General features: G+C 42.7%; 1 protein-coding gene across 1 annotated transcript in view; it reads right to left on the bottom strand.

Annotated features, from left to right (window-relative positions):
- LOC106599067 (dynein axonemal heavy chain 6) overlaps nucleotides 1–16,839 on the bottom strand; it is a 165,886-nt gene that overhangs the window by 18,759 nt on the left and 130,288 nt on the right. The window contains exons 67-72 of the mRNA XM_082973945.1: nucleotides 15,727–15,862; nucleotides 12,272–12,459; nucleotides 11,297–11,487; nucleotides 9,525–9,685; nucleotides 6,677–6,765; nucleotides 5,669–5,815 (exon numbers count right to left, since the gene is read on the bottom strand). Of these exons, the coding sequence (XP_082830071.1) occupies nucleotides 5,669–5,815; nucleotides 6,677–6,765; nucleotides 9,525–9,685; nucleotides 11,297–11,487; nucleotides 12,272–12,459; nucleotides 15,727–15,862 (912 nt within the window). The remainder of the gene's footprint in view (nucleotides 1–5,668; nucleotides 5,816–6,676; nucleotides 6,766–9,524; nucleotides 9,686–11,296; nucleotides 11,488–12,271; nucleotides 12,460–15,726; nucleotides 15,863–16,839) is intronic.

Below are 16,839 nucleotides of genomic sequence, written 5' to 3'. Positions count from 1 at the left end.
GGAAGAAGACATAATGAATACAGTAGGAGGTGTGTGTTCTGACCTGTATGATGGTGTGGAAGAAGACATAATGAATACAGTAGGAGGTGTGTGTTCTGACCTGTATGACGGTGTGGAAGAAGACATAATGAATACAGTAGGAGGTGTGTGTTCTGACCTGTATGATGGTGTGGAAGAAGACATAATGAATACAGTAGGAGGTGTGTTCTGACCTGTATGACGGTGTGGAAGAAGACATAATGAATACAGTAGGAGGTGTGTGTTCTGACCTGTATGATGGTGTGGAAGAAGACATAATGAATACAGTAGGAGGTGTGTGTTCTGACCTGTATGATGGTGTGGAAGAAGACATAATGAATACAGTAGGAGGTGTGTTCTGACCTGTATGATGGTGTGGAAGAAGACATAATGAATACAGTAGGAGGTGTGTTCTGACCTGTATGATGGTGTGGAAGAAGACATAATGAATACAGTAGGAGGTGTGTTCTGACCTGTATGATGGTGTGGAAGAAGACATAATGAATACAGTAGGAGGTGTGTTCTGACCTGTATGATGGTGTGGAAGAAGACATAATGAATACAGTAGGAGGTGTGTTCTGACCTGTATGATGGTGTGGAAGAAGACATAATGAATACAGTAGGAGGTGTGTTCTGACCTGTATGACGGTGTGGAAGAAGACATAATGAATACAGTAGGAGGTGTGTTCTGACCTGTATGACGGTGTGGAAGAAGACATAATGAATACAGTAGGAGGTGTGTTCTGACCTGTATGATGGTGTGGAAGAAGACATAATGAATACAGTAGGAGGTGTGTGTTCTGACCTGTATGATGGTGTAGAAGAAGACAATGAATACAGTAGGAGGTGTGTTCTGACCTGTATGACGGTGTGGAAGAAGACATAATGAATACAGTAGGAGGTGTGTTCTGACCTGTATGACGGTGTGGAAGAAGACATAATGAATACAGTAGGAGGTGTGTTCTGACCTGTATGATGGTGTGGAAGAAGACATAATGAATACAGTAGGAGGTGTGTTCTGACCTGTATGACGGTGTGGAAGAAGACATAATGAATACAGTAGGAGGTGTGTGTTCTGACCTGTATGACGGTGTGGAAGAAGACATAATGAATACAGTAGGAGGTGTGTTCTGACCTGTATGATGGTGTGGAAGAAGACATAATGAATACAGTAGGAGGTGTGTTCTGACCTGTATGACGGTGTGGAAGAAGACATAATGAATACAGTAGGAGGTGTGTGTTCTGACCTGTATGACGGTGTGGAAGAAGACATAATGAATACAGTAGGAGGTGTGTTCTGACCTGTATGATGGTGTGGAAGAAGACATAATGAATACAGTAGGAGGTGTGTTCTGACCTGTATGATGGTGTGGAAGAAGACATAATGAATACAGTAGGAGGTGTGTGTTCTGACCTGTATGATGGTGTGGAAGAAGACATAATGAATACAGTAGGAGGTGTGTTCTGACCTGTATGATGGTGTGGAAGAAGACATAATGAATACAGTAGGAGGTGTGTGTTCTGACCTGTATGATGGTGTGGAAGAAGACATAATGAATACAGTAGGAGGTGTGTGTTCTGACCTGTATGATGGTGTGGAAGAAGACATAATGAATACAGTAGGTGGTGTGTTCTGACCTGTATGATGGTGTGGAAGAAGACATAATGAATACAGTAGGAGGTGTGTGTTCTGACCTGTATGATGGTGTGGAAGAAGACATAATGAATACAGTAGGAGGTGTGTGTTCTGACCTGTATGATGGTGTGGAAGAAGACATAATGAATACAGTAGGAGGTGTGTGTTCTGACCTGTATGATGGTGTGGAAGAAGACATAATGAATACAGTAGGAGGTGTGTGTTCTGACCTGTATGATGGTGTGGAAGAAGACATAATGAATACAGTAGGAGGTGTGTTCTGACCTGTATGATGGTGTGGAAGAAGACATAATGAATACAGTAGGAGGTGTGTTCTGACCTGTATGACGGTGTGGAAGAAGACATAATGAATACAGTAGGAGGTGTGTGTTCTGACCTGTATGACGGTGTGGAAGAAGACATAATGAATACAGTAGGAGGTGTGTGTTCTGACCTGTATGATGGTGTGGAAGAAGACATAATGAATACAGTAGGAGGTGTGTTCTGACCTGTATGATGGTGTGGAAGAAGACATAATGAATACAGTAGGAGGTGTGTTCTGACCTGTATGACGGTGTGGAAGAAGACATAATGAATACAGTAGGAGGTGTGTTCTGACCTGTATGACGGTGTGGAAGAAGACATAATGAATACAGTAGGAGGTGTGTGTTCTGACCTGTATGACGGTGTGGAAGAAGACATAATGAATACAGTAGGAGGTGTGTGTTCTGACCTGTATGATGGTGTGGAAGAAGACATAATGAATACAGTAGGAGGTGTGTTCTGACCTGTATGACGGTGTGGAAGAAGACATAATGAATACAGCAGGAGGTGTGTTCTGACCTGTATGACGGTGTGGAAGAAGACATAATGAATACAGTAGGAGGTGTGTTCTGACCTGTATGACGGTGTGGAAGAAGACATAATGAATACAGTAGGAGGTGTGTTCTGACCTGTATGACGGTGTGGAAGAAGACATAATGAATACAGTAGGAGGTGTGTTCTGACCTGTATGACGGTGTGGAAGAAGACATAATGAATACAGTAGGAGGTGTGTTTTGACCTGTATGACGGTGTGGAAGAAGACATAATGAATACAGTAGGAGGTGTGTTCTGACCTGTATGACGGTGTGGAAGAAGACATAATGAATACAGTAGGAGGTGTGTTCTGACCTGTATGACGGTGTGGAAGAAGACATAATGAATACAGTAGGAGGTGTGTTCTGACCTGTATGATGGTGTGGAAGAAGACATAATGAATACAGTAGGAGGTGTGTGTTCTGACCTGTATGATGGTGTGGAAGAAGACATAATGAATACAGTAGGAGGTGTGTTCTGACCTGTATGATGGTGTGGAAGAAGACATAATGAATACAGTAGGAGGTGTGTGTTCTGACCTGTATGACGGTGTGGAAGAAGACATAATGAATACAGTAGGAGGTGTGTTCTGACCTGTATGATGGTGTGGAAGAAGACATAATGAATACAGTAGGAGGTGTGTTCTGACCTGTATGATGGTGTGGAAGAAGACATAATGAATACAGTAGGAGGTGTGTTCTGACCTGTATGATGGTGTGGAAGAAGACATAATGAATACAGTAGGAGGTGTGTTCTGACCTGTATGACGGTGTGGAAGAAGACATAATGAATACAGTAGGAGGTGTGTTCTGACCTGTATGATGGTGTGGAAGAAGACATAATGAATACAGTAGGAGGTGTGTTCTGACCTGTATGATGGTGTGGAAGAAGACATAATGAATACAGTAGGAGGTGTGTGTTCTGACCTGTATGATGGTGTGGAAGAAGACATAATGAATACAGTAGGAGGTGTGTGTTCTGACCTGTATGATGGTGTGGAAGAAGACATAATGAATACAGTAGGAGGTGTGTTCTGACCTGTATGATGGTGTGGAAGAAGACATAATGAATACAGTAGGAGGTGTGTTCTGACCTGTATGATGGTGTGGAAGAAGACATAATGAATACAGTAGGAGGTGTGTTCTGACCTGTATGATGGTGTGGAAGAAGACATAATGAATACAGTAGGAGGTGTGTGTTCTGACCTGTATGATGGTGTGGAAGAAGACATAATGAATACAGTAGGAGGTGTGTTCTGACCTGTATGATGGTGTGGAAGAAGACATAATGAATACAGTAGGAGGTGTGTGTTCTGACCTGTATGACGGTGTGGAAGAAGACATAATGAATACAGTAGGAGGTGTGTTCTGACCTGTATGATGGTGTGGAAGAAGACATAATGAATACAGTAGGAGGTGTGTTCTGACCTGTATGATGGTGTGGAAGAAGACATAATGAATACAGTAGGAGGTGTGTTCTGACCTGTATGATGGTGTGGAAGAAGACATAATGAATACAGTAGGAGGTGTGTTCTGACCTGTATGATGGTGTGGAAGAAGACATAATGAATACAGTAGGAGGTGTGTTCTGACCTGTATGATGGTGTGGAAGAAGACATAATGAATACAGTAGGAGGTGTGTGTTCTGACCTGTATGATGGTGTGGAAGAAGACATAATGAATACAGTAGGAGGTGTGTTCTGACCTGTATGATGGTGTGGAAGAAGACATAATGAATACAGTAGGAGGTGTGTTCTGACCTGTATGATGGTGTGGAAGAAGACATAATGAATACAGTAGGAGGTGTGTTCTGACCTGTATGATGGCGTGGAAGAAGACATAATGAATACAGTAGGAGGTGTGTTCTGACCTGTATGATGGTGTGGAAGAAGACATAATGAATACAGTAGGAGGTGTGTGTTCTGACCTGTATGACGGTGTGGAAGAAGACATAATGAATACAGTAGGATGTGTGTTCTGACCTGTATGACGGTGTGGAAGAAGACATAATGAATACAGTAGGAGGTGTGTTCTGACCTGTATGATGGTGTGGAAGAAGACATAATGAATACAGTAGGAGGTGTGTGTTCTGACCTGTATGATGGTGTGGAGGAAGACATAATGAATACAGTAGGAGGTGTGTTCTGACCTGTATGATGGTGTGGAAGAAGACATAATGAATACAGTAGGAGGTGTGTTCTGACCTGTATGATGGTGTGGAAGAAGACATAATGAATACAGTAGGAGGTGTGTGTTCTGACCTGTATGATGGTGTGGAAGAAGACATAATGAATACAGTAGGAGGTGTGTGTTCTGACCTGTATGACGGTGTGGAAGAAGACATAATGAATACAGTAGGAGGTGTGTTCTGACCTGTATGATGGTGTGGAAGAAGACATAATGAATACAGTAGGAGGTGTGTTCTGACCTGTATGATGGTGTGGAAGAAGACATAATGAATACAGTAGGAGGTGTGTTCTGACCTGTATGACGGTGTGGAAGAAGACATAATGAATACAGTAGGAGGTGTGTGTTCTGACCTGTATGATGGTGTGGAAGAAGACATAATGAATACAGTAGGAGGTGTGTTCTGACCTGTATGATGGTGTGGAAGAAGACATAATGAATACAGTAGGAGGTGTGTTCTGACCTGTATGATGGTGTGGAAGAAGACATAATGAATACAGTAGGAGGTGTGTGTTCTGACCTGTATGATGGTGTGGAAGAAGACATAATGAATACAGTAGGAGGTGTGTGTTCTGACCTGTATGATGGTGTGGAAGAAGACATAATGAATACAGTAGGAGGTGTGTGTTCTGACCTGTATGACGGTGTGGAAGAAGACATAATGAATACAGTAGGAGGTGTGTTCTGACCTGTATGATGGTGTGGAAGAAGACATAATGAATACAGTAGGAGGTGTGTGTTCTGACCTGTATGATGGTGTGGAAGAAGACATAATGAATACAGTAGGAGGTGTGTGTTCTGACCTGTATGACGGTGTGGAAGAAGACATAATGAATACAGTAGGAGGTGTGTGTTCTGACCTGTATGACGGTGTGGAAGAAGACATAATGAATACAGTAGGAGGTGTGTTCTGACCTGTATGATGGTGTGGAAGAAGACATAATGAATACAGTAGGAGGTGTGTTCTGACCTGTATGATGGCGTGGAAGAAGCAGACTCCAAAGATGATCTTCCTCCACTGGCGTCCCAGGATGTGCTCCTCAAAGAAGTTGTTGGTGATCTCAGTGAACGCCCGGCGCACGTTGGCACGTAGACCCTTAGGAGGCTCGTTGGTCACCTGGCCCACGCACACACACACACACACACAAACGTCCACAAGCAAACACACACACACACACGTCCACACACACACACATCCACACACGTCCACAAGCAAACACACACACACACATCCACAAGGAAACACACACACACACACACATCCACACACACATCCACAAGGAAACACATCCACAGACGTCCACAAACAGATGTGGAAATAAAAGGATAACCAATCAGATAATTCCGAGACATAAACATGCACCCATGCTCAAACACACGGGTTAGGTGTGTGTGCACACACGTGTGTATGCATCTATAAAGAGCGATGGTCCTACATGCGTGTGTAAGCCGTGTGTGACAGGACTACTCTCTCATGGTTAGAGAAGGCCATGTGAGGGATACGAAACACTGTCCAGAGTGGCTAAGGTTGAGAGGACAACCTGTCCAAAGACGCAAACAGGAAATATCGGAATTGCTGAAGATCCATAAATATCTCAACAGAGCCTTGAGAATCCAATACTGTTTCAATTTAAACAATCCAAGATTATGCTCTAGAACCTAAGACTGAGTTGTAGAACTAAGACTGAAATTGTAGAACCTAAGACTGAGATTGTAGAACCTAAGACTGAGATTGTAGAAGCTAAGACTGAGATTCTAGAACCTAAGACTGAATTCTAGAACCTAAGACTGAGTTTTATCATCTAAGACTGAGTTTTATCATCTAAGACTGAGTTTCATCATCTAAGACTGAGTTTCATCATCTAAGACTGAGTTTCATCATCTAAGACTGAGTTCCAGAATAGTAGTAGAACCAAAGTTTGAGTTGTAGAATCGAAGGTCTCTATGTCCTGTGACAGAGTGTAAAGGTGAGCGTTACCTTGACAGAGTTCTGGAGGACAGTGACAGGGAACACCTTGGTGGGCATGGAGCTCAGGAACAACCTGAAGTTCTCATGGATCACCGTGTCTAACAGGGAGGAGGTGACAGAATGAGTCAGTAGACATAAACACAGCACACACACAGGGTCAGTCCAGTCCATAGCGTGTAGTAGAGAGGTCCAGCAGCACAGGACAGCCGCAGGTGCAGGGTGTGTGTGTGAGTGCCATTAAAATCCCCATTCACCCTGTGTCCTGACCTAACCACACAGCAACACCTCACACCACCTGATACCCAGGTACATACAGTTGAAGTCGGAAGTCATTAAAACTCGTTTTTCAACCACTCCACAAATGTCTTGTTAACAAACTATAGTTTTGGCAAGTCGGTTAGGACATCTACTTTGTTTCATTTATTTTTACATGTTTTATTTTACATTTATTTAATTAGCCAAGTCAGTTAAGAACAAATTCTTATTTACAATGACGGCCTAGGAACAGTGGGTTAACTGCCTTGTTCAGGGGCAGGACGACAGATTTTTACCTTGTCAGCTCGGGGAATCGATTTTGCAACCTTTCGGTTACAAGTCCAATGCTCTAACCACTAGTCTACCTGCCGCCCGTGTGCATGACACAAGTATTTTTTACAACAATTGCTTACAGACAGATTATTTCACTTATAATTCACTGTATCACAAATCCAGTGGGTCAGAAGTTCACATACTGTACATTAAGTTGACTGTGCCTTTAAACAGCTTGGAAAATTCCAGAAAATGATGCCAAGGTTTTAGAAGCTTCTGATAGGCTAATTGACATCATTTCAGTCAATTGGAGGTGTACCTGTGGATGTATTTCAAGGCCTACCTTCAAACTCAGTGCGTCTTTGCTTGACATCATGGAAAAATAAAAAATAAATCAGCCAAGACCTCAGAAAAGAAATTGTAGACCTCCACAAGTCTGGTTCATCCTTGGGAGCAATTTCCAAATGCCTGAAGGTACCACGTTCATCTGTACAAACAATAGTAGGCAAGTATAAACACCATGGGACCACGCAGCCGTCGCACCGCTCAGGAAGGAGACACGTTCTGTCTCCTAGAGATGAACGTACTTTGGTGCGAAAAGTGCAAATCAATCCCAGAACAACAGTAAAGGACATTGTGAAGATGCTGGAGGAAACGGGTACAAATGTATCTATATCCATAGTAAAACGAGTCCTATATCGACATAACCTGAAAGGCCGCTCAGCAAGGAGGAAGCCAGTGCTCCAAAACCGCCATAAAAAAGCCAGACTACGTATTGCAACTGCACATGGGGACAAAGATCGTACTCTTTGGAGAAATGTCCTCTGGTCTGATGAAACAAAAATAGAACTGTTTGGCCATAATGACCATCGTTTTGTTTGGAGGAAAAAGGGGGAGGCTTGCAAGCCGAAGAACACCATCCCAACCGTGAAGCACGGGGGTGGCAGCATCATGTTGTGGGGGTGCCTTGCTGCAGGAGGGACTGGTGCACTTCACAAAATAGATGGCATCATGAGGTAGGGAATTATGTCGATATATTGAAGCAACATCTCAAGACATCAGTCAGGAAGTTAAAGCTTGGACGCAAATGGGTCTTCCAAATGGACAATGACCCCAAGCATACTTCCAAAGTTGTGGCAAAATGGCTTAAGGACAACAAAGTCAAGGTATTGGAGTGGCCATCACAAAGCCCTGACCTCGATCCTATAGAAAATGTGTGGGCAGAACTGAAAAAGCGTGTGCGAGCAAGGAGGCCTACAAACCTGACTCAGTTACACCGGGAATGTGATGAAAGAAATAAAAGCTGAAATAAATCATTCTCTACTATTATTCTGACATTTCACATTCTTAAAATAAAGTGGTGATCCTAACTGACCTAAGACAGGGAAATTTTACTAGGATTAAATGTCAGGAATTGTGAAAAACTGAGTTTAAATGTATTTGGCTAAGGTGTATGTAAAATTCCAACTTCAACTGTACAGTACACAGATCTATGGTAATATGACCCCGTCCCTGGTTGACTGATGTTGTAGTGTATCTATCCATTAGATATGTGAACAGTGGTATTCTGACCCCGTCCCTGGTTGACTGATGTTGTAGTCTATCTATCCATTAGATATGTGAACAGTGGTATTCTGACCCCGTCCCTGGTTGACTGATGTTGTAGTGTATCTATCCATTACATATGTGAACAGTGGTATTCTGACCCCGTCCCTGGTTGACTGATGTTGTAGTGTGTCTATCCATTAGATATGTGAACAGTGGTATTCTGACCCCGTCCCTGGTTGACTGATGTTGTAGTGTGTCTATCCATTAGATATGTGAACAGTGGTATTCTGACCCCGTCCCTGGTTGACTGATGTTGTAGTGTGTCTATCCATTAGATATGTGAACAGTGGTATTCTGACCCCGTCCCTGGTTGACTGATGGTGTAGTGTGTCTATCCATTAGATATGTGAACAGTGGTATTCTGACCCCGTCCCTGGTTGACTGATGTTGTAGTGTATCTATCCATAAGATGTTGGAGCACCATATGTGAACAGTGATATTCTGTTGACACTGTTGGAAAACCATATTTGGACAAATGATATAATGTTTCATCTAGAGACAGTAGGTGGGAATACAGTGGTCTGCTCCAGTGCCTAAACTACGGTGTAGGATGTCATATACTGTGTAGGGAATATGGTCAATATAAATGGTGTGTGTGTAGGGTGTGTGTGTGTGTAGGGTGTGTGTGTTGTGTGTGTGAGTGTGAGTGTGAGTGTGAGTGTGTGTGTGTGTGTGTGTGTGTGTGTGTGTGTGTGTGTGTGTGTGTGTGTGTGTGTCTGACCAGGCTCAGTGAAGGTCTTGATGAGTTCCTCCATGGCTAACATCCAGGACACAGCCAGGTGACAGTTCTGGAGGAAGATCCAGTTACCACTCTTCAGAGCTTCCAGAATCATCTTCTCTGCTATAGGACCCTGACCCTGACCTAGAGAGATAGACCTTACCCTGGAGAGAGACACAGAGGGTTAATACTGAGAGACAGAGGGTTAATACTGAGAGACAGAGGGTTAATACTGAGAGACAGAGGGTTAATACTGAGAGACAGAGGGTTAATACTGAGAGACAGAGGGTTAATACTGAGAGACAGAGGGTTAATAGTGAGAGACAGAGGGTTAATACTGAGAGACAGAGGGTTAATACTGAGAGACAGAGGGTTAATACTGAGAGACAGAGGGTTAATACTGAGAGACAGAGGGTTAATACTGAGAGACAGAGGGTTAATACTGAGAGACAGAGGGTTAATACTGAGAGACAGAGGGTTAATACTGAGAGACAGAGGGTTAATACTGAGAGACAGAGGGTTAATACTGAGACAGAGGGTTAATACTGAGAGACAGAGGGTTAATACTGAGAGACAGAGGGTTAATACTGAGAGACAGAGGGTTAATACTGAGAGACAGAGGGTTAATACTAAGAGACAGAGGGTTAATACTGAGAGACAGAGGGTTAATACTGAGAGACAGAGGGTTAATACTGAGAGACAGAGGGTTAATACTGAGAGACAGAGGGTTAATACTGAGAGACAGAGGGTTAATACTGAGAGATAGAGGGTTAATACTGAGAGACAGAGGGTTAATACTGAGAGACAGAGGGTTAATACTGAGAGACAGAGGGTTAATACTGAGAGACAGAGGGTTAATACTGAGAGACAGAGGGTTAATACTGAGAGACAGAGGGTTAATACTGAGAGACAGAGGGTTAATACTGAGAGACAGAGGGTTAATACTGAGCGACAGGGGGTTAATACTGAGAGACAGAGGGTTAATAGTGAGAGACAGAGGGTTAATACTGAGAGACAGAGGGTTAATACTGAGAGACAGAGGGTTAATACTGAGAGACAGAGGGTTAATAGTGAGAGACAGAGGGTTAATACTGAGAGACAGAGGGTTAATACTGAGAGACAGAGGGTTAATACTGAGAGACAGAGGGTTAATACTGAGAGACAGAGGGTTAATACTGAGAGACAGAGGGTTAATAGTGAGAGACAGAGGGTTAATAGTGAGAGACAGAGGGTTAATACTGAGAGACAGAGGGTTAATACTGAGAGACAGAGGGTTAATACTGAGAGACAGAGGGTTAATAGTGAGAGACAGAGGGTTAATACTGAGAGACAGAGGGTTAATAGTGAGAGACAGAGGGTTAATACTGAGAGACAGAGAGGACCCTGACCTAGAGAGATAGTCTTTACCCTGGAGAGTAGGAGACAGAAAGTTAATAGTGAGAGACAGAGAGGACCCTGACCTAGAGAGAGATTTTTATTAATTTATTTTTCATTGAACCTTTATTTCACTAGGCAAGTCAGTTAAGAACAAATTCTTATTTACAACGACGGCCTACACCAGCCAAACCCGGACGACGCTGGGCCTATTGTGCGCCGCCCTATGGGATAGACTACCCTATAGGACACATGATGAGAAAGAAGGACAGGTTGTTAATACTGAGATACAGGGGACAGACATAGAGAGGGGAACAGTCTCAGAGAGGGGGACAGGGTTACCCAACTACCCCGTCACCTCCCCCCTTTTCCTCCATCCTCCCTCTGTCCCACCCCCTCACCTGTCCAGGTATCCCCTCTCCTTGGCGAAGCGTTGGAAGGCTCCCATGGGGTCTGATCCGGTACTGAGGATGAAGACCAGGGGGGTGGAGGGAGACATGTCACTGTAGAGAGTGGCCAGGTCAACAGGAGGGTTCTCTACAAACTGTTTCCCCAGGCTCACGATCACAAACTCTGTCACGGCAAACACCACCTAGAGGGAGGGAGGGAGAGTGAGGAAGCGGTCGTAAATTCACTCTGGCTACCTACGCCGATTTCAGAGCACTCTCCTCTGTGTGTGAGCGCAAAATAACGACAAATAAAGAATTTACGAATGCTCATGCTCAACACCCCTTGAATATGGCCGGTGTCAGTAAACGTCAGCAAAAAAAGCATAATTAAATTGCTGCCAGCAGCGCAGTTAGTCACCAACGCTCTGGATAACATGAAAACAGCCTAACCAGCTCTGCTAGGGAGAGAAAAATGGCCGGATCGAGGTGTTCTCTCATTTGTATCTGGAAGTAGCTAGTAAGCCAGCCAATGTTAGCCAGTTAGCTTGGGTGCTTGACTGTAGTTGTTAGGTCAGAACTCTCGGATCAACTCTACTCCTCGGCCAGAGCGTCCAGTGTGCGCTCTGAACACTCCGAGAGCAAAATGCTCAATTTATGAACGTACAATTTGACAATGCTCTGAATTTACGAACGCACAGAGCACACTCTGGCACTCGAGATTGAATTTAAGAACACACCTTTAATAAAATGGATGGATGAAAATAACTGCAGATATCGCCTGAAGGGCAACTTCAATCAAATATGACCATTGATATACAACACACAATGAGAGAGATGCCAAGAAAACTGGCAGCCCTTTCACCATCACAAGCAGCCTGACACACACACACACACACACACACACACACACAACACACACACACACACACACACACACACACACACACACACACACACACACACACACACACACACAACCCCCACTACCTTCTCCTCCATGAAGCTCTTGATGAGCACCAGTTTCTGGAAGGCCCCCAGTCTCTGATCCCAGTGACCCCTGACCCCGTCTGCCTGCTCCTTCTCTTCTTCAGACATCTCCTCTGAGTAGGGAGGCAGCTGGGAGTCAGACACGTAGCCCTGCCAGTTCTCTGGGTTGATACACACTTCCAGACGACCTGGGAACACACACTCCAATATTCTTCTACTTCTGTAGCTAGGCAGAGAGTGAATTCAGAAACATTGTAAAAGGGGCTCCATTGACAACATTAGCAGATTATAAAGTAGTGGTAAACTCTAGGTTATTTTAGCTGTGTTACTACTCTACCTAGTGGAAATCTCTGGGTTATTTTAGCTGTGTGTTACCACTCTACCTAGTGGAAATATCTAGGTTACTTTAGCTGTGTGTTACCACTCTACCTAGTGGTAATCTCTGGGTTATTATAGCTGTGTTACTACTCTACCTAGTTTTATAGAGATGGGTGTCTAGGTTATTATAGCTGTGTTACTACTCTACCTAGTTTTATAGAGATGGGTGTCTATGTTATTTTAGCTGTGTAACTACTCTACCTAGTTTTATAGAGATGGGTGTCTAGGTTATTATAGCTGTGTTACTACTCTACCTAGTTTTATAGAGATGGGTGTCTAGGTTATTTTAGCTGAGTGTTACTACTCTACCTAGTTTTATAGAGATGGGTGTCTAGGTTATTATAGCTGTGTTACTACTCTACCTAGTTTTATAGAGATGGGTGTCTAGGTTATTATAGCTGTGTTACTACTCTACCTAGTTTTATAGTGATGGGTGTCTAGGTTATTTTAGCTGAGTGTTACTACTCTACCTAGTTTTATAGAGATGGGTGTCTAGGTTATTTTAGCTGTGTTACTACTCTACCTAGTTTTATAGAGATGGGTGTCTAGGTTATTTTAGCTGAGTGTTACTACTCTACCTAGTTTTATAGAGATGGGTGTCTAGGATATTTTAGCTGTGTTACTACTCTACCTAGTTTTATAGAGATGGGTGTCTAGGTTATTTTAGCTGTGTTACTACTCTACCTAGTTTTATAGAGATGGGTGTCTAGGTTATTATAGCTGTGTTACTACTCTACCTAGTTTTATAGAGATGTGTGTCTAGGTTATTATAGCTGTGTTACTACTCTACCTAGTTTTATAGAGATGGGTGTCTAGGTTATTATAGCTGTGTTACTACTCTACCTAGTTTTATAGAGATGGGTGTCTAGGTTATTTTAGCTGAGTGTTACTACTCTACCTAGTTTTATAGAGATGGGTGTCTAGGTTATTATAGCTGTGTTACTACTCTACCTAGTTTTATAGAGATGGGTGTCTAGGTTATTTTAGCTGTGTTACTACTCTACCTAGTTTTATAGAGATGGGTGTCTAGGTTATTATAGCTGTGTTACTACTCTACCTAGTTTTATAGTGATGGGTGTCTAGGTTATTTTAGCTGAGTGTTACTACTCTACCTAGTTTTATAGAGATGGGTGTCTAGGTTATTTTAGCTGTGTTACTACTCTACCTAGTTTTATAGAGATGGTTGTCTAGGTTATTTTAGCTGTGTTACTACTCTACCTAGTTTTATAGAGATGGGTGTCTAGGATATTTTAGCTGTGTTACTACTCTACCTAGTTTTATAGAGATGGGTGTCTATGTTATTTTAGCTGTGTTACTACTCTACCTAGTTTTATAGAGATGGGTGTCTAGGTTATTATAGCTGTGTTACTACTCTACCTAGTTTTATAGAGATGGGTGTCTAGGTTATTATAGCTGTGTTACTACTCTACCTAGTTTTATAGAGATGGTTGTCTAGGTTATTTTAGCTGTGTTACTACTCTACCTAGTTTTATAGAGATGGGCGTCTAGGTTATTTTAGCTGTGTTACTACTCTACCTAGTTTTATAGAGATGGGTGTCTAGGTTATTTTAGCTGAGTGTTACTACTCTACCTAGTTTTATAGAGATGGGTGTCTAGGTTATTATAGCTGTGTTACTACTCTACCTAGTTTTATAGAGATGGGTGTCTAGGTCATTGTAGCTGTGTTACTACTCTACCTAGTTTTATAGAGATGGGTGTCTAGGTTATTTTAGCTGTGTTACTACTCTACCTAGTTTTATAGAGATGGGTGTCTAGGTTATTATAGCTGTGTTACTACTCTACCTAGTTTTATAGAGATGGGTGTCTAGGTTATTATAGCTGTGTTACTACTCTACCTAGTTTTATAGAGATGGGTGTCTAGGTTATTTTAGCTGTGTTACTACTCTACCTAGTTTTATAGAGATGGGTGTCTAGGTTATTTTAGCTGTGTTACTACTCTACCTAGTTTTATAGAGATGGGTGTCTAGGTTATTTTAGCTGTGTTACTACTCTACCTAGTTTTATAGAGATGGGTGTCTAGGTTATTATAGCTGTGTTACTACTCTACCTAGTTTTATAGAGATGGGTGTCTAGGTTATTTTAGCTGTGTTACTACTCTACCTAGTTTTATAGAGATGGGTGTCTAGGTTATTATAGCTGTGTTACTACTCTACCTAGTTTTATAGAGATGGGTGTCTAGGTTATTTTAGCAGGGTTACTACTCTACTTAGTTTTATAGAGATGGGTGTCTAGGTTATTATAGCTGTGTTACTACTCTACCTAGTTTTATAGAGATGGGTGTCTAGGTTATTATAGCTGTGTTACTACTCTACCTAGTTTTATAGAGATGGGTGTCTAGGTTATTATAGCTGTGTGAATACTCTACCTAGTTTTATAGAGATGGGTGTCTAGGTTATTATAGCTGTGTTACTACTCTACCTAGTTTTATAGAGATGGGTGTCTAGGTTATTATAGCTGTGTTACTACTCTACCTAGTTTTATAGAGATGGGTGTCTAGGTTATTTTAGCTGAGTGTTACTACTCTAACTAGTTTTATAGAGATGGGTGTCTAGGTTATTATAGCTGTGTTACTACTCTACCTAGTTTTATAGAGATGGGTGTCTAGGTTATTTTAGCTGTGTTACTACTCTACCTAGTTTTATAGAGATGGGTGTCTAGGTTATTTTAGCTGTGTTACTACTCTACCTAGTTTTATAGAGATGGGTGTCTAGGTTATTTTAGCTGTGTTACTACTCTACCTAGTCTTATAGAGATGGGTGTCTAGGTTATTTTAGCTGTGTTACTACTCTACCTAGTTTTATAGAGATGGGTGTCTAGGTTATTTTAGCTGTGTTACTACTCTACCTAGTTTTATAGAGATGGGTGTCTAGGTTATTTTAGCTGTGTTACTACTCTACCTAGTTTTATAGAGATGGGTGTCTAGGTTATTTTAGCTGTGTTACTACTCTACCTAGTTTTATAGAGATGGGTGTCTAGGTTATTTTAGCTGTGTTACTACTCTACCTAGTTTTATAGAGATGGGTGTCTAGGTTATTATAGCTGTGTTACTACTCTACCTAGTTTTATAGTGATGGGTGTGGCGGTGATCTCTCTCTTGATGCCGTTGAAGCAGGGCAGAGTATCCTCCAGCTCACAGCATGTCTGCCAGGTAAACTCTGCTAGCCATGGCACGTCAGGCCTCTCTGGATGATCCTGATGGGGGAGAGGGAGGGAGAGAGAGAGAGCCAGGGGGTGGGAGGAAGAGAGAAGGAGTGGTGCGGCAAAGGAAAAATTGATAGAGTGTTGGAGATGGATAGAGGGATGCAGAACGCGAGGGAGGAATGTAGAGAGAGGGGAGAGGGATGGAGGAAGGGAGAGGAGGAAGGGAGAGGGTACAAAAGATAAGAGAAGTGGAGTGGACAGAGAAGCGAATGGATAGATAGAGAGGGGGTGTGGAGAGGCGACAGAAGAGAATGATAGATAGAGGGGGGTGTGGACAGGAGACAGAAGAGGAGGGGAGGACAAGGGGACATTGGGTATTATGTGGAGAACCGAGGTGATGGATGGAGGGAAGATGAGGTGGGGGGGGGTGAAAAGAAGATAAGCAGGGGAGGACGTAGGAGGAGCAGGACATATTTTTAATGAGAATCGTCCCCCAATGGTTTAGGGTCCCAGTTTCAGACAAAGCGGCCATCTTTCCCCTGCTTAAATAACGACATATAGAGACAGACTAAACCACCCATTAAATATAGAGTCATTGAATAATACATTCAGCAATCCACTCTTGTCAGAACTCTTCTAGAAACCCTGCTCTAGAGAAAGATTACGAAGACTGTGTCCCAACACACTGTTCTCAGGCTAGTTTAGTGTGTGGCACATCTTATGGTTAGAGTTAGAATTGGGGAGGGTTAGCTGATCCTAGATCTGCCTCTCTGGAGACAGGTAGGTCATTGATTACACACAGACACATGGGGAGATCAGTATTCTACACACAGTCACAGGTTAGAGGGGACTCTCCCCGTCTGTTTCTCTCTCTTGCAAAGCGGGAAAGAGGCTGACAAGCCCTCTGGTATACAGACACTCTTAATTAGGAGATTTAAAATGATGCATTCCTAATGGACTGAGGTAAGACTGCTGAGGGATAGAAGAAGTGGGAATCATTGTCTGGCTCAAGACATATCTTCATATTA

Source organism: Salmo salar, chromosome 04, assembly GCF_965601325.2.
Source record: "Salmo salar chromosome 04, fSalSal1, whole genome shotgun sequence".
Taxonomy (NCBI): Eukaryota; Metazoa; Chordata; class Actinopteri; order Salmoniformes; family Salmonidae; genus Salmo; species Salmo salar.
Note: the sequence above shows the minus strand (reverse complement) of the source record. Positions and strands in the feature narration are given on the sequence as shown.